This window comes from Monodelphis domestica, chromosome 2, assembly GCF_027887165.1.
Source record: "Monodelphis domestica isolate mMonDom1 chromosome 2, mMonDom1.pri, whole genome shotgun sequence".
Classification (NCBI taxonomy): Eukaryota; Metazoa; Chordata; class Mammalia; order Didelphimorphia; family Didelphidae; genus Monodelphis; species Monodelphis domestica.
In genome coordinates this window covers 427,883,841-427,901,796 of record NC_077228.1, presented here as the reverse complement: position 1 = coordinate 427,901,796, position 17,956 = coordinate 427,883,841, and the positions used below count along the sequence as shown (strand labels likewise).

At 36.3% G+C, this 17,956-nt stretch overlaps 1 protein-coding gene across 6 annotated transcripts in view; it reads right to left on the bottom strand.

Moving 5' to 3' along the window:
- SASH1 (SAM and SH3 domain containing 1) overlaps positions 1–17,956 on the bottom strand; it is a 391,591-nt gene that overhangs the window by 20,217 nt on the left and 353,418 nt on the right. For all 6 annotated transcript variants that reach the window (XM_056818913.1, XM_007484703.3, XM_056818914.1 and 3 more), the window contains 5 exons: positions 17,617–17,760; positions 10,919–11,054; positions 8,471–8,640; positions 7,302–7,511; positions 5,088–5,238 (listed from right to left, as the gene is read on the bottom strand). In XM_056818913.1, coding sequence (XP_056674891.1) covers positions 5,088–5,238; positions 7,302–7,511; positions 8,471–8,640; positions 10,919–11,054; positions 17,617–17,760 — 811 coding nt within the window. The remainder of the gene's footprint in view (positions 1–5,087; positions 5,239–7,301; positions 7,512–8,470; positions 8,641–10,918; positions 11,055–17,616; positions 17,761–17,956) is intronic.

Sequence of the window (17,956 nt, the reverse complement as noted above, 5' to 3'; positions counted from 1 at the left end):
CTCTAACTCTATGATTCTACCATCTTAACTCTTATATGTATCAGTGGAGAGAACATTCCTAGTGATAAAGTTTTGGAGAGCAGATATAAGAAATAAATGTTGAATGTCAAAGGCCATTTGATGGCTAAAATATTCAAGCTGGAGAATTAATGCACTCTTACCAGAGGCAGAAGAAAATAAATATCTAGACACCCATTTTCATGGACATAGAAATGTTCAGATAGCCATAGCAAAGAGGAGATATGTTCATGGCACGGTTACACTAAACTATTATTATTATAATGATTATTTATTCCTTAACAGAATGAGAAAAATAGATCTCAGACCTCATTGCTCTTCTAATGGATTTAGATTCTAAAAGATTGTGTTTTAAGGTGATCTCTTCTGAAAGACATATTACATTAAGGTGTCATTTGTTTTTTTAGCTTTCAGAAATCTTGAAATTTTCTATGTCTCAATATTGTTATCCCTTTTAGAGGAAATGCCTGATTACACAGAATTGAATTTTTCTGTCTTGAATAATTTGATTGCTGCTCCCTTGGGTGCAAGATGCTGCAGCAATATATAATAATCCTCTGACCATTAACCTAACTCTGTTTTTTGGCATGTCTGTGTTGGCAGTGATCATGCTGCTGGGAAAATCTCATCCCAATGGAGCAGAAGGATTGAAGGAAAAAGCATGTAAATTCAATAAAAGGAGAGATTCTCTTTTAACAACTGAGCAATTTTAGGAATATTTTAGATGATATATTCTTACAGGATAAGGCCTTATATAGATGAAAATGGAGAAGGGATAAAAAAAAAGCTTACCAAACAATGTGTGTGACAATACATACACACAAGTTGAATGAATTCAGTTTATAGTCTGTAAAAATAAACTAGTATTTTTGTTTACAAGTTAATATATGCATCTTGAATTCCTTATTTAACTATACTTTTGGGTGTACCTTTTCCATCGGTCAGCGAAAATATATAAATAGCCCACTATGAGCAATGTACCAAAGCAGTTGAGGTAAGTAATGGAGGAAATTTGGATAAGAAAGGGATAAATAGGTGACAAGGTGAAATGCAGTGATATTCCAATGATCACATTTCCAAACACCTTTCCAAAGCTAACAATAGAGTGGGGAGGCTGGAATAAGTATACAAATAACTACAAAATACTAATGAGGCTATGATGATTAAGGAGAGATCATACAGAAATACTTATCTATCTATAGTTTGTAGTATCCCAAAAGGCTTGGGTAGCCCAAGTCTAAGATGAATTTTTTTTTAAATATTACTTTCTCTTAGAATTCATACTAAGCTTTGATTCTAAGGTAGGAGTGGTAAGGGCTAGAAAATTAGGGATAAACAGAAGTGTTGTCCTGAAACTTCTACTAACAGGACAGATTAAGTTGCTGATTTTATCCACTATATATGGATAGGGTCTAGCAATTCTTCTCTTCTGCTGATGATGACTCCTCTCTGGAAGTTCACAGTTACACCTCTCCCTGTAAACACTTGCAACAAATGACTTTGGCCTTCTTCATCATCTGGATCTCCTCCTTAAAAAATTATTAATCTTATTATTCTATTGTCCCTCCCTTATGTATCAGAGGAATTTACTCCAGGGTTCCATGAAATAAAAATCATTGAATCTCTGCACTAATCTTTTATGAGGAGTTCTACTACTACCTATATTTTTGATGTCATCTTTTTGTTTCCATCATCTCTAATCCCTCTCTTTTTACTGGCTCTTTTCCATCTGTACATAAACATGCTGGGGACTTCACAATCCTATTAGTTTTTAGACTAGCTTGGCAAACCTTTTCTGTGTTCAAGTACCCAGAGGGCAAAATCAAGCTATTAGTGAGTCCCCATATTACTGGAGAGAGCTAAGTGCTTGCCTTGGGTGGCTTAGACAGAGGGGTGAGGCATGCAAAAAATGTCCTCGGGTACTAGGAAGAGGGGGAACAGAGAAGCTCCCTGAGTACCAGCTCTGCATGCATGCCATGGATTCGCCAATGCAGCCTTAGACTCTTGTACTCTATGTCACCTCTTTACCCTTCTATGCTAAACTGCTTGAAAAATTCTCCAAGATCTGATGCCTCTACTTCCTTATCAGCTTTCTTCCCTCAATATTCAACCCCATTCTCACCCCTGAGCTCTAGTCTTACACCACCAATTGAACATTTAAAATTAGATATCCTAGAAACATTGTAAACATATCTAAAATTCAACTCAACGTTCTATACAAACCTTTTTTTCTTCCAAACTTCTTCCCTATTTCTGTCAAAAGCACTACCATCTTTCTAATGACTCAGGTTCATAATCTCAGCCATCATTCTGGATTCTTCTCCCTCTTTCACCCTAACATCCATCCAACCAGTCACCAAATCTTGCCACTGAACATTTTTTGCATCTGAACCTTTCCCCTACACTTCTGCAACAGCTTCCTAATTTATCTTCTAGCCTGTGGTCATCCCATTCTAGGGCATCTTACATGTTACTGCCAACACTATTTTTTATAAAGCTGACCTGACCATATGACTCTTTTATTCCAAAGGCTTCCCACTGATTCTGGGATAAAATATGCTCTTCTATTGAGGCTTTAAATCCCTACTCAATGTGGTCCCAGTTTATCCATCCAACTTATTTGACAACTTCCCTTCCTGTATTCTGAGATTCAGACAAAGCTACCTTCTTCCTTTTTCTCACACATAACACACCATTTTCAGTTCTTTGGAGCCTTTTTTCTTTACACCTCTGCCTCTCATGGTCCTTCTCTTCCTTTAAGACACAGAACTCAAGCATCATTTTCAAACATGAAGCTTCTCTTCCCAATTAATAGCTTTGCCCTCCCTCCTAAACTATGTTCTATTTAATTACTTCATGTATTTGTATCCCAAGGGCCTATCATAGTGTCCAGCAGAGGGTAGATACTTAAAAAATACATGCCAATTAACAAGTAATTTATTCTAATTATAGAATCCAACAGTTTCTTGAATCTGTTGTTGAATAATCTCTCCTTCAAGATAAGTTCTTCCCTTGACTTCAGAGATGAGCCAATCTTTCCCTTACCCTATATTTTTAACCACTTCTCTCCTTCATAGTTTCCTTGCCTTGACATCAGTAATCCCTTGAGTAAGGCATTCCCTGAGGTGTGACTTTTGTTTATTTTCCTCTCTCTGAAATTTCTCCCTTGGAATTTTCAATCACTTTCAAAAATACACTAAAACATAGATAACATTCACATATAGTTTTCTAAGACAATTTGAATCCCTGAGAGATCCTTGTGCATGGCTTAGAGGTCCCTTGCTACTTGAGTTTGATATGAATAAATTATCATCTGTATCTCCAACCTCTCTTCCAAGCACCAGAGCCAGATGTTCTCCTTCCTACATCTACATCTTAACCTGGATGTCCCACTGGATGTTCAAATTCAACATGTCCAAAACAAAACTTCATATTCAACCTTCTTTTCCTGGGTGCCACTATTTTTGTCAATGACACTACTCAATAACCTGACAAATAAAATGTTTGTTGAATCAGATGTATTATCAACTTCCATGAAATCAATTCTCAATGCAGCCAATTCTTAAAGCCCTTATATCTCTCTTGATTGGCAATACTACATTATCTGGATGGCCCAAGCATGAATCAAATTTGTCATGGCTAAAGTAGAGCTCAGTGTTCTCACCAGAAATTCCCTATTTCTGTTGATGGTACTACCCTTTCTTCTCTACTCAGAAGTCGTTAGTAGCTACCTCTTCCTTCAGAGATAAAATTCCTAATCTTTAACTGTCATTTGAAACCTTCCTCAAGGCTTCCAACTACACAGCCAGTCTAACTTCCCACCATTGCTCCCCAACCACACATATTCTCTCTATTGTAGTCAAACATGGCTGCTAAACTACCCCACATGCCATTCCTCAATTCTAGAATACTTTTCCTTCTCACCTTTCCCTCTAGTATACCTTACTTCCTACACAAGATCTTTCCTGATATAACAACAATAATAATGAGCACCTATATAGCAATTTAATGTTTACAAAATATGTGCTATTATTCTTGTTCTCATTTTACAAATAAGTAAACTTGTTCAGGGTCCCTAATGTTTAGCTCATTCAAGTCTCCTTCTTCCAGAACCTTGAAGGAATCCAAGCCTTCATACTCATTAAATAAAAAACTGGGTAAACAGAGGTCAAGTGACTTGTCCAGGGCAACAGATTTAGAAAGTGTCCTAGAGTTACAGCAGTAAAAATAGTGGTGTCAAACACATGGGCCACATGTGGCTCAAATCAGATTAAAATGTAACTGGGAAATATTTAACAAAATAAATAAAAATACCCTAAAATAGAGGTAATATGGGTGTTTTCTAAGACAATATGGATTCCACGAAGATCCTTGTGTATTGTTTACTGTCCCTCTGCTCCTATTTGAACTCAGAATTTCCTGTCTCCATGTCTAGCACTCTACTGTGCTACCCAGCTGTCTCCCCAGTTCTTATTACTCTCTTCCTCTTGAAATTAAATTTGTAAGGAAAATCCTTTGTACTTATTTATTTAGGTACGTGTTTTTCCCTGACAGAATTTCATCTGGGACCATTGATCATTTTTATAGCTCTAGCACTCTGGACAGTGGCTTGAACCTCATTGATAATTAATAAGTATTGCAGAGCTTGTCTAGTCTCCACCCATTTATTAATAGAATATTGACCATGACTATGGAAACAACAGGATAAAACTTCAGGGGCTCATTGAGTCAAAGAAGAGTCAGAATTGGACAAGTTCTTGTAAATCATCTAGCCCAGCTATACTATTTTGTAGGTTACATTCAAGGAGCTAAGATGAATTGACTCCAGTCATATACCTAATGTGTCAAGACTAGACTTTCTGACTCTTAATCCAATGTACTTTGTACCATACCATGATGTTAATTTAATTTAGGGAATTCTTGACTTTTACTTAAACATATCCTTCTTTCTGACCCACTTGAAGAAAATAGTCACCGGTTAAAAATTTAAATATTTCCATTGAATTATTTTCTATCTCTCCTCTTGAAGACTTCTAGGAAAAGGTACCAGCACACCACACAGTACTTACTGTCATATTCCTGCAACAATTCCACTGCTGTCAAAAGTACTGCTCGGTGTTCAGGGTCCCTGATGTTTAGTTCATCCAAGTCTTCTTCTTCTAGAAGCTTGAAGGTATCCAAGTCTTCATACCCATTAAACAAAAAGGTGGGCATATGTTCCTACCATGGACAGAAGAAATTTTAAACAGTTAAATTACTATTTAATAAGTACCTACTGTATACAATATGGTTCAACAGAACACATAAGATCTACAAACCAAAATCTAGTCAAGTTTTCAAACTTTTCAACTTGTTTTTCAGAGTCAAATCTAGTAATTCTATTATTAATTTTTTAAGTTAACCTATTAAGAACAGTGAATATGTAAGATGTGCTGCTTCTTGCACATTCATTTTTTTCACTTAACAATAGGACCCGGAGAATGTTGTACAAGGTAACAACAATAATATATGATAATCAACTGTGAATAACTTAACTGTATCAACAAGGCAAGGATCCAGGACAACTCAAGAGACTCATGACAAAAAAAAAGGCTATCCAAGATAGAGTCTGAATACAGAATGAAATTTAACATTCTTCTCTTTATTTCCTCCATGGGCTTTTTCCTAGTGTACAACGCATGTCTTATTTCAAAACATGATGAATAAAGAAATATATATCATATGATAATAAATGTATAATCTATATAATACTACCTGCCTTCTTAGGGAAGGGGAAGGGGCTGGAAAGATGGGGGAAAAAGAATGGGATACAGATTTTGGATATAGCTGATGTGAGAATTTGTTTCTTTTGAATAAGCATATTTATTATAATTTGCTACATATTTATAAAAATAATGTGTATTAAACTATTATTTTATTATGTTATATATTATGTTACATGTAAAAAATTGTCACTCAAAAAAACCCAATAGGTTAAGTGGAACTACATTGTATGTAGTGATTGATTCTCCCAGATGGACCTAGGAACCTGTTCTTGGAGATGACTCTGGTATATTATGACACAAAAAATCATTATTACCCTAGGGGAAAAAAGAAACTCCTTTGCCATTTTGCTGGAAATTGATAGATAGAAATTCTATCCCATGAAATTGAGACATAACGTTTCTACCAAGTGGATATCCTCAAGGGGATATTATTGGGGAACCTCTTGGTTCAGTATTGATCATCTCAGGAAGTGACTTTTCAGTAGTAGTAAAAGACCAATGTCTCTTCCTAATCATGTAACATGTCAAAGAAGAAGCCTCATAGATTATGTGACCACATTTTGATACAGCATTGGTTCGCCATTTGCATGTGCTCACACTTACACATCAATTCTCTTCAGTAGGTGAGCATTATACAATTAAGTACAGCTAGGTCCTGTTAATCACTGGAAATAAAGAATGTCTGTGAAGCAGTTGTAGTATTTGAATTTATACTGCATATTTCTATTTGGGTAAACACAATCACCAAATTTTATAGAATTATAACTTTGAATAGTTTGAATTCTAAAACATGTGACCACTTATCACTATTTATTATTCCCACTAATCAGAACCTAGATGGAATTGATTTTCTTTTTTTCTTTGCAAGTTGAGGAGAAGAACATCTGGACCTCTAATTCCATCAGTGTAGAAAACTGCCAGTAAGGATCCCATCTAATACAAATTGGCGTGTGTGTGTGTGTGTGTGTGTGTGTGTGTGTGTGTGTGTGTGTGTGTGTGTGTGAGACTTCTTTCTTAGAGAGTTGCTTAGGACTGTGGTGTCAAACTCAAACAGAAATGGGGTATACCAAGATACGCATAAGGATCCCTGGGGTCACATATCAACTTAGTTTGAAAATGTAATATGGTCCATATTTTATTGTACTTTTATTAATTTTGTTAAATACTTCCCATTTATATTTTCGTCTGGTCTGAGTCCACTCAAGAATGTTATGGGACACATAAATGACACTCCTGGCTTAGGGTATAGTACCAAGAAAAACAGTAACTTAATCAGGGTCACTTACCCAGTATATCAGAGTCAAGATTTGAACCTAGGTTGTTCGCACTCTTTCAGGCTCTGTCTTGTGTTATTTAAATAATAATAAGCAACACTGCAATATTATCTAAAGTTCTGTCATCGATTTGTTATAAAGGTACTTAAACCAAATCAGTTAAACAAAAGTCTCTGTGAAACTTCCCTCTTCTTTCATTATTTACCATAAAACTAAGTAATGTCAGATAAGAGAAATGACTGACTTTTAGGTTGATCCTATCGAGGAGATCCTCTACAGATTTGGGCTGTGGTGGTCTTCCTTTCCTCCTCCTCCTGGTGGGGCGTTTGGGTTTTTCTTCTTCTTCATTTAAAACATCCACATAGATAAATTTGAAAGTGCCAACTTTGTTGTTTAACAGTCCCATCCAGGTACCCATTGGAGGCTTGCTGATTATATCAATAATATCACCTTTCTGTGGAACAGAAAATTTTCCATTAGAATGTTTCTATTTCTAAATATAATTCATTCAGATGTCAAAAAATAAGCTGGGAATGCCATGATGATTGCCCTATCTAGGGCTAACATTTTACTTCCTGGGGTGCTATTTTGCAATAGTTTCTCAGCATAACTTAAAGCATGGAGCTGGGCTTTGAGGCTCTACTCCTGCACGTGTCAATCGATTTGAGTTATTAGGTGTTTTTATTGGAACCTTAGGAGTGAATTATAAAATTCTGTCATGTTCTCCCTCATTCATATATCAGCCCACATACCAGCACAGAAAGCAACAAGTGACTGATCCTGATGCTATGGCTCCTAGGAGAATAAACTCATTACCTCAAAGCCTTCCAATTTTCCTCCCTATCCTTTAAATAGCTTTTAAAATCCCATTTGAGAATAACATTTCTTGTTCTTCCCTTGACCATATTAGTCAGTTAAACTGTTACTGTAAAATGTAAATTTGCAACTAAGGTTTGAACAGGTAGAACAGAGCCTCAAAGAAAACATGTACAATTGTAAAGATGGAAAATGAGAATTCTAAAATAAATGTTCTTAGTTTTTCTTGCATCATCTACCCATTTTGAAATCTGGTAAAGTGGACCTCTTTTCAGAATGTTTTAAAATGTATCAGAGAAAATATATAGGTTACAAAGGAAATTAATTATATTGAAACATTTATCTATCCAGTTATAAAAGTAGTTAACAGATTCATGGTTAGAACTTCTGGTCTAGAGGGAAACCCAAGTAAGCAGATTGCAAGAACAGAGGGAATATAATTCCTGAATCTCTTAAGTCAAAATAAATCCATTTCTTACTGTAGAACAGACTAGTTTAGCAAAGCTTTAAGTATGCAATAAGCAAAGAAGGGAGGGATTCTTTTAAACATTTGCAAAAACAGGCCAACAAAATGCATAGCAAAATGGCAGTATATACCTTGAGCTTGAGGGAATCTGTATCATAAGGACTGGGTGTGAAGTCAGTGTGAACCCTTGCTCGTCCACAGAAAGGCCCTCTGTAGGGAAGCTCTTCATCATCACCATCTTCAGATTTGACACTCTCTCTATTACTGGTCGAGGAATCAGTTGTACTCACAGTCTGACCACCTTGGTGGAAAAAACAGTAAGAATAAGTTTGAGATAGCACATGTACAATTCCTATCATTCTCCCTGCCGTGTTGGGGAGGAGGTCTCAAGGGAGGGAGAGAGAGAGCATGGGATTTCAAAATGTCAGAAAGTAATTACTGAGTTCTGTATTGACATGGGATCTGGAAAAATATTTAAAAAAAATTTTTTAAGTAAGTGTGAGTAGGATGACAGGTCTGAACAGGGAAAGGTTCTCAATCATCTACTTCAACCCTCTTGTCTTGTAAGTAAGGAAAGGTTCTTGCTACAAAATTCTTAGGCCCTTTGTGGGCCCACCAAGATGAACTGACTTGCCCAGATCATATATCTCCAAATTCAGTGCTCTTTCTCCCATGCCAAGGTGTCCACACATATCATTGATTTTTCTTTTGTTTTTCTTTTTAAAAGGAACTCTCTTCTTAAATTAATCAGCAGGGAAAGGAAGGAGAAGGTGGAAGAAAAAAACAGTACAATTATTAGGCAGGTTTCCATTATACAAATGCACGACTGTTTAGTACTTGAAGTATCAAACACTTGTGACAACAGTCTTTAACACTTTGACAAAGAGGGCTTTTGCCTAAAGATTGTCATCTTATGTTTTATAAACACAGCTACTAAAACCCAGAACACTAAGAACCTTGGGATTATTATCACTTCCCTCCCCTTATTTGCTTCATTTAAAAGCAGTAAAAAATTTACATAATTAATATACATAATACCACTAACCTGTATAACAAACATCTCAGCTCTCCATCATGGGTATGGAGAATGAGTCTTTAAGATAACACTGGTTTAGTAGCTAGAAATCTGTCACTTGCAAGAACCAGAGAAAAATCATTCCAAAGAAAGCTAAATATAATTTCCTTCACCCAAAATTTAGTCTAGGAAATACCAGAGGCCATCATTGTAGGAAATCATCGTAGGCCATCATCTCTGAGGAAACATGGAAGCATTAACCATCCACACATCTTTCCTACTGGGTTGAACAGTGCAATTTCCCCTTCTGGTTATTCTGGGGGGGTGGGGGGGGAGAGAAAGGAAACTGGCCTCCAAGAACAAGATGACAACTATCTCTCTCTCATTAGCAAATTAAGTCAGACAGGTATATCATATTAGTTAGTTATCACTCAGAAAATTTAGGGAATAAGATGCAGGACATACAAGCTTTACTTCTACTAATGAAAATGATTAGTAGTATTTATATGCCACCTAAACATTTTTCCAAAACATTTTACATGAAATGTAATTTGACCCTCCCAACAACACTAGGAGATAGGTGCTACTATTAGCTCCATTTTTCAAATGAAAAAACTGAGACTGAGAGATTTTAAGTGACTTGCCCAGGGTCACACAACCAGTAAGTGTCTGAGTCAGAAATCAAACTCAAAAATCTAATGCTGAGTGTACTTCCCATTTACCTTAGTAGGGCAAAAGGAATATGGAAGAGAAAAATTTCCGGTTCTAGGGAGTACTATGAGTCACTAAACTAAGAAGGATCATAGGATCAAACAATTATTAATTTAGAACTGGAAAGGAGCCTAGAGGTTATAAAGTCCAGTTGCCCTGTTTTCACAAATAAATTAGCTAACCCAGAGACAAAGAAACATATTGCTCAAGTTCACATAAGTATTAAGGGGCAAAGCCTGATTTGAATCTTCATGGGTTAGAGCACTGGATCTAGAGTCCAGAACACTTCAAATCTGGCTTTAGACATTTACTAGCTGTGTGACCCTGGGCAAGATGCATAACCTTGCTTGCCTCGGTTTCCTTATCTGTAAAATGAGCTAGAGTAGAAAATGGCAAACCACTCTAGTATCTTTTCCAAGAAAATCCCAAATGGGATCATGAAGAATCAGATAAGATTGAACAATAACCTCCCACTACAAGTCCTGCCCTCTTTCCATTATTGCATGACGTTTCATAGGTAAGCCCCAGGAAGAGTGTTTGAGGAGGAGTAAGGAATACCGATGACTAACTCTTTTACTGATGATTGGACACATTCCTCCACAATGAAACAAATTAATCTTCCCATGATCCATGAGAAAAACTGTTGTAGAGAAATTAAGGATCTCAACAATAAGTCTAGAAAGAGAATTACTAAATTCTCTGCTGTTACAATGTTTATAACAAAGTCTATTGATGTTCTTTATTTTTGAATCTTTGTCTTTTGTAGCTCCATTGTATCCTTGGGGACAACTCTCCCCAGACCTTGTCCTGAGACACTTCACACATAAACATCAGAGTTAGGAATTCAACTTACTCATTGAGCTCTGACCACTTAGAGAACTCCTTAGACTCTCCACAGACCCACCAGCTTTCAGTTTAGGCTTATCCAGGGACTCTTTGTCAGGCTGGGATGACTGGGGAGACCCTGGTATTCCATCAGTGCTGGAGTCCTGAAAATACAACAAATGCAAATTTCACTGTGTTGGTGAAAAGTTGTTTTTCCTTAATTCTTTGGTTGACAACTAACTTCAAAATTTCCTTATCTAATTCCATGACACATATCAAATCCAAGGTTTCTTCAGGAGGCTTTCCAGTACTTTAACCAAGATTGTCTTGCACCCACTCAATTTTTTTTCTTTTAAAAAAATTTTTTTTTTCATGTTTCACAATGTTAATAGAATACCCTAACTATTCTGTACAAATTGAAAACACCAGAGTATATTATTAAGTTACAAATGTGGATTGTGGAAGGTAAGGCTGAGCTGAACTGTTACAGTATTACCTTCACACATAAAGGAAATATTGATCTATAAATCACTATATTTGTAAACACATTTGAAATGATTTCTCAAATATGTCTGGACACATATACGTGTGTATATACACATACGTGCTTTTTGCTTATGAAATAATCTGAGCATTTCATACCAGACAAATCACTACATTTTATATTCGAGCATTCCCAAAGATGGATAGAATATCTGAATTTGAATGGATTTCCCCTTTCCCTTCAAAATCCTTTCTATTTCTTGTGACAAAAAGTCCTTCCACAACTGACCAGAGCAATTGAGTGGAATAACCCCTCAAAAAACCCAAAATAAAAAATTAAACCGTTTCCCCTCAGTCTAGAGATGTTTATTTATCAGGACTCAACCCTAAACTTGGTTTGGTGGGGGCAGCTGGATGGTTCAGTGGATTGAGAGCCAGGCTTAGAGACAGGAGGTCCTGGGTTCAAATCTAACCTCAGAAACTTCCTAGCTGTGTGGTCAAGTGACTTAACCCCCATTGACTATCCTTTACTACTCTTTTTTTTGGAGCCAATATACAACATTGATTCTAAGATAGAAGAAGGTAAACATTAAAAAAAATTTTTTTCAATAAATTTGGTTGGGTCAGGAATGAAATAAAGCTATATTTTCTCTAGGAAAGAAAAAAGGCAGCAGTGGGGAAGGACATTCTTGGGGATTCGATGAGACCTTCTCACCGAGGAAAATGATGTCTTGCTGTCCTGATAGATAAGTGAAATCCTTGGAAGTTGGATTCTATTTTTCAACTTAAGGAATATAATCACATATAATTTCATAGTCTTCCTTTCACTAATGCTGCTTCCCTGATACTACTCCTTCTTAGACAACTAAGTCGCCGTCAATGAGCAAATTCAGTCCCTTCGTGGTCGCCATCTGTAACAGTTAAAATTTAGGGGAGACTATGGCAGGTAGAAATTAGTTTCTCTCTGCAAGGAGTATTATATTTTTTAGAGGTTTATTAAGGATTAAGGAGTAAAGAAAATACAGGATAAGGAAAATGTGCCTAGGCCAGAGGCCTAGACAAGACCTCACCTACATTATGGAAAGAGCCACCTCTGCTCCAAAACGGAAGTCCAAAAAGACACCTTCAAAAGCCTTTGCAATCAGCTTAAGTACCTTCTCGATCTCGCCCACCTCAGAATTCCGTGAGATTACAAAGCATTTTGGGGAAGTGGAGCAAGGGCTTGTGGGGATTGAAGTCCAGAGTTCAAATCTCAATTTTACAGCACTCTCTACACGCCTGCTCACAGTGTTGATAAGCTGCTGCTAGTTGATGGTGGTTGGGATTGGCATCAGAAGGGGTAGCGGAAAGGGGCATCTGAATCCTATGTGCCCATGAAAGGATAGAACTTCTTCTTATATATACCTTTCTTCTATATACTTAATTATTTTTAGATTTGTTTCCTCAACTGAAAAATGGAGATAAAATAGCACCTATACCCCGGGTTGTTGCAAGGATCAAACAAAATAATATTTGTAAATTGCTTACTTAGAACATAGAAGGTTCTACAAAAATCCTAGTTATTATTATGATTATTTTCATTTCCATTGGAATATGAGCCTCATAAGACAGACACTGTTTTTGTCTTTCTTTTGTATCCCCAGACCTTAGCACAATATATGATATATAGTAAACAACTCAATAAACAAAAGCTCTTGAAGACTGCCTGTACATTTTGTTTGTTTTTTTAAGTTGCCCATACAACTATTTTTCATATAATCCTGTAAGTATTTCATGGGCAACTTTAGATTTTCCTTAAGAATTCCAAGTGAGATAAAGGAATGCCTGCTTAAAATGTTTAGTTAAAACTCTAACCAGATTTTTAGCAATTTAAATAATCATAGTAAAAGGTGTAATTTTCAAAAGTTGTCTAAACAGAGTCCATGTAATAGGAATACAGTTCTAGAATGATCATCACAGAATAATTATGCTGCCTTAACAAGAAGTGCAATATTTTCCTGAAGCAAAATGTGATACCAGGTGGAAAAAACCAAAGTCACTAAATTCTTGTGTTTTCATTTAGGCAGATTTGCCTAAGCTGGTTAATTTTATAAGTGAACAGCAAAGCTTTTATTTTGCAGTTGATTCAATAATACTTTTTTTCCACATGCCACAGCATGGTTTGATCTGTCCCTATTTTCATTCCTTCCAACTTTACAGCCAGTCTGTAAAATCTTATCCTTATTAGAATGCTGACAGTTAATCTCATCCTGTGAGAAAAGATGCCATCCATTCCATCTTGGACAGTCATTTGCTGCTATACATCATCCAGCAACTTATTTAGAGAAATGATGCTGTAAAGATAGTCAATGTAAGACTTTAAAACAGACTGAGAAACTTCCTTTTAATACAGAAATGAAAAAAAAAAGATTTGGCATGACCTATGTAAGGGCACATGAATATGAAACCATCAGAATGAAACCTATTATTTACATGGTGCAGATTCATCAAAAATGATCTACAAAGTATGGGATTCTGCAGGCCATGCAAACATTTACGGTCAACAGTAATAGAACCTTTTTATTTAATACAAATTCATACTTTAGTTCCTCAGAACATAAAAGGGCAAGTATAAAGAAAGCAAATGCAGTATGAGAAGGTCCCTGAGGGTCCAAGTTTTGAAGTTCTGAAAAAAATATTCATTCTACCTAAGGCAAAGAGCAAAAAAAAAAAAGAGTTCCTATGCTAAATTCCCTATGCAATTTACATTCAACAAACAGCAATAAAATATATTGTTCTAGGCATTGAGAAACATGAGAAACATTAAGAAATAAATAACATGTGGTGTGCTAATTGAGATATTGGGTCCCTGCACTCAAGGGCCAAGTAGGGAAAACAAGACTGATATGTGTATGTGTACACATATACATATAAGAACATGATAAATATATAAGGGACAGCAAGTGCCACAAGAGGGTTTTTTTCGGAGGGGAAACAAGGTTATTATTTTTATTTCTAACTCAGAAGAATCAGGGAAAGGCTTCATGGAAGAGATGTGTACAGCATTCTGGGAAGGTAACAGTGGAAATGAGAAGGTTTAGCAGCTACTCAGGGAACAGGGGGCAGTTTAGCTCAGCTAGAGGGTAGAGTGAAATACTATGAAATAAGACTATAGAGGATGGGTAGGGCCAGATAGTGGAGGATGTTAAATGGTAGATTAAAGAGTTTGGACTTTATTAGGTGTGAAATATATCATAATGCAAGAAAACCAAACTGAAAAAGTAGAATATAATATTGTAATGTACTTTTTTTCATCAATTAACCTAGTAGCATAACCCCATTCCCAATCAATGCAAAAAAATAACCCTATCTCCCACAAGTGGGGCAGCTAGATGGTGTAGTACATAAAACACAGGGCCTGGAGTTAGGAAAACCTGACCTCAGATACTTACTGGCTCTGTGACCCTAGGAAAGTCACTTAACTGTTTGCCTCAGTTTCCTCATCCATAAATTGAGTTAGAGAGGGAAATAGCAAAACCATTACAGTCTCTGCCAAGAAAACCCCAAATGGGTATCACAATGAGCCAGATGTGCCTGAAATGACTCAATAATTCCTCTTGAAAGTAAATGAAGGGAAAATCTGTTTTTAAATAGAGCAAACTTAAGACTCAGAAAAACTAATTGCTTTCTAAATAAGTGATCTGTACATTAATCAAATTATAGTCAGTTATTAAAGCATAACCTTAAAATTAGATAATTCATAAATCCACAAACTCTGAACATTTAATTTACCAGAACTTTGGGGTTGTTGTGGTTTACTGGGAAACATGTGAAATGACTTCAAATTGAAGGCTCTCATTTTCACTGACCTAACAGTAGCCTGTCTAGAAGGAATATTTAACAAATGCTTCACCACTGAACAGTATAGCGATTATACCTCAGGCCAACAGAACCAAATACATGAAAGCAAGAAAAAAATAAAACAATCCCCTTCCCTAGACTGTTGAAGACGACAAACTATAATAACAATAAATTGGGCCTGATGTCATCCTAAACTAATGCTAAACTATGGTTTTTAAGTTATGTTTGAATTGCAAAATGCTATTGATCATAGGACCGTAGGACCATAGATTTAGTTTGTTAGCATTGTATTCTACATTTTCAGTTTGGTTTTCTTGCATTATGATACATTTCACACTTAATAAAGTCCAAACTATTTAACCTACCATTTAGCATCCTCCACACTCTGGCCCTACACAGGTTCTGTAACTTTATTTCATAATATTCCACTCTAGACTCTAGCAGAACTGAACCATCCCACTATTCCATGAGTAGCTGGTGAACCTTCTCATTTCTGTGTCTTTGTTTGCAATCACCTATTCCCAGGAACCTCAGAGACCTTTGATCCAACTCCCACATTTTGCTGATAAGGAAACTGAGGCTCAGTGGTTGAGTGATTTAGTCATCATCACACAGGTAATAAGTGGAAAACCAAGATTTCTCTGACATTTCATAAAATCTCCCTCTTATGTCCCCTTCACTCCTTTAATACTGCCACTGCCCTGACACAGGTCCTCTTCATGTATGGACTGTTGGATTAACCCAATGGTTGGCCCTGGGAGGCAACAAGTCTTTCCTAGCTCTTGTCCATCCTATATTGAGCTGTCAATGATCTTCCCAAAGAACAAGTCTATCAGAATCACCTCTCCTCCTATTCAATAAACTTTAGTGATTCCCCATTATCTTTAAGACCAAATATAAAATCCTCTTTAGCATTTAAAATTCTTTATCACCTGCCCCCTTTACCTTTAACCTCCTTACACTTTATGCCTCCCTATTCCTAATTACTTCTAGTCTAGTCTAGTGACATTGACCTCCTGGCTGTTCCTTGAACAAAACAATCTACCTCCTAACTCAGAACATTTTCACTGGTTGTCTCCCATCCCTGGAATGTCTTCCCTTCTCATTTCTGCCCTGGCTTCCTTCAACATGCAGCTAAAATTCCAACTACTAAAGGAAGTCTTTCTAAAATTCCCCTTTAATCTGGCACCTTCTCCCTGTTGGTATCTTCCCAATTCATCCAGATAGCTTATTCGTACATAATTGTTTGCATGAAGTACTCCCTCCCCACACCCCAAATCCCAATCAGGCTGTGAGCTCCTTTAGGGTAGGGATTTTCTTTTCCCTTTCTTTGTACTTTCAGTGCTTAGCACAGTGCCTGCTATGTAGTAGGTGCTTAATAAATATTTACTGGCTGATTTTCCACTGAACCAGGCTCAAGTCATGTTCATGTTGATTACAGGAATCTAATTACTGGTTATCTTTTTTAAATGGTCCACAAGAGGGCGATATCTATCAAACCAAAAATACTTGTTTTCCCAGCTGTTTTATTTGGCAGTTTCTGAGTGATTGCTTACATATTTCAAATGGAAAAACTGATTAATTTAAAATCAAGTGAACGGATGCGTGCACACACACAAAATGCCTAAGACACTCTGACAACCCTTCCCACAGAAATGAGGGAATATTGCAAAAAATGGTCTCCTTGGGGGAAAAAAAAATGGTCAGAATTACCCCAAAGCCCAGATTTAAAACTCTTTTTATTTACTTAGCCATTAATCTCGCTCTCACTGCAATTAAGGCCTGAAATTGGTCATGCTCCTAGGGGATGGAATTATAGCAAAAACAAAAGAAAATCAATTCTATGTTACCTTAACAGTTATTTATTAGGTCAATTTTTGAAAATACAATTACTATTTAAGTTAGTAAGCTTTGGCCTCCTGTCTTGTTGTATATTTCTAGAGCAACTAAATTCATTATATATGTCTGGAATACAAGAAAAACAAAGGACCATATTTTCAAGATTCTATTTTGTTGGTACCTAAAAATCAAATTCATAGGATCCTAGATCTGGAAGTAGATGGTGATAGTAGAGGACATCTAGTCCAACTTCTTCATTCTCCAAACAAGAAAACAAGTGATTTCTCCAAGGCCAAACAAATAGGTAACAAGAGATAAGGGATCTGAACCCCAATCCTCTGTTTCCTTAGAGATAGTATTTCCCCCCAATTTGGGCCTCTTTTCAAAGTCAGATAACCTGCTTAGGAGTTAGAGGTATTATGGAAAGTAAAGTCTGTCTCTGTGAAGAATGCATGGAGCTGGCTGAAAATGAAGAAAACAAAAGCTCTGTAAAAGATTTTGCATTGAGAATTGTACTTTTTTGTCATGTTGCTATGGATGCTGGTCTGCTTTTCAGTTACATACCTGTTCAGAAACAGAACTGCTATATTTTTTAGACATTCTTTTCCTCATTGTCTCTTTCACTGATTTCACCTTTTTTCCAAGGGAGATGCGAGAGGCAGTAGGTGATTTAATTACTTCTTTGTACACAAAATCTCCCTCTTTGCCCTGCAGAGAAAAATATTAGAAATAAAATTAATCTCATGAAATCAAAAGAACACACTGGTGGAATGTGCCCATTCTATTAGATTAAGACTGTAGTAATCCTTCAATTGTTGTGAGGATCAAATGAAATAATATTTGTGAAGTACTTAGCACATAGTGGGTGTTATATGATTATTTTTAATTAGATACAATGGATAGA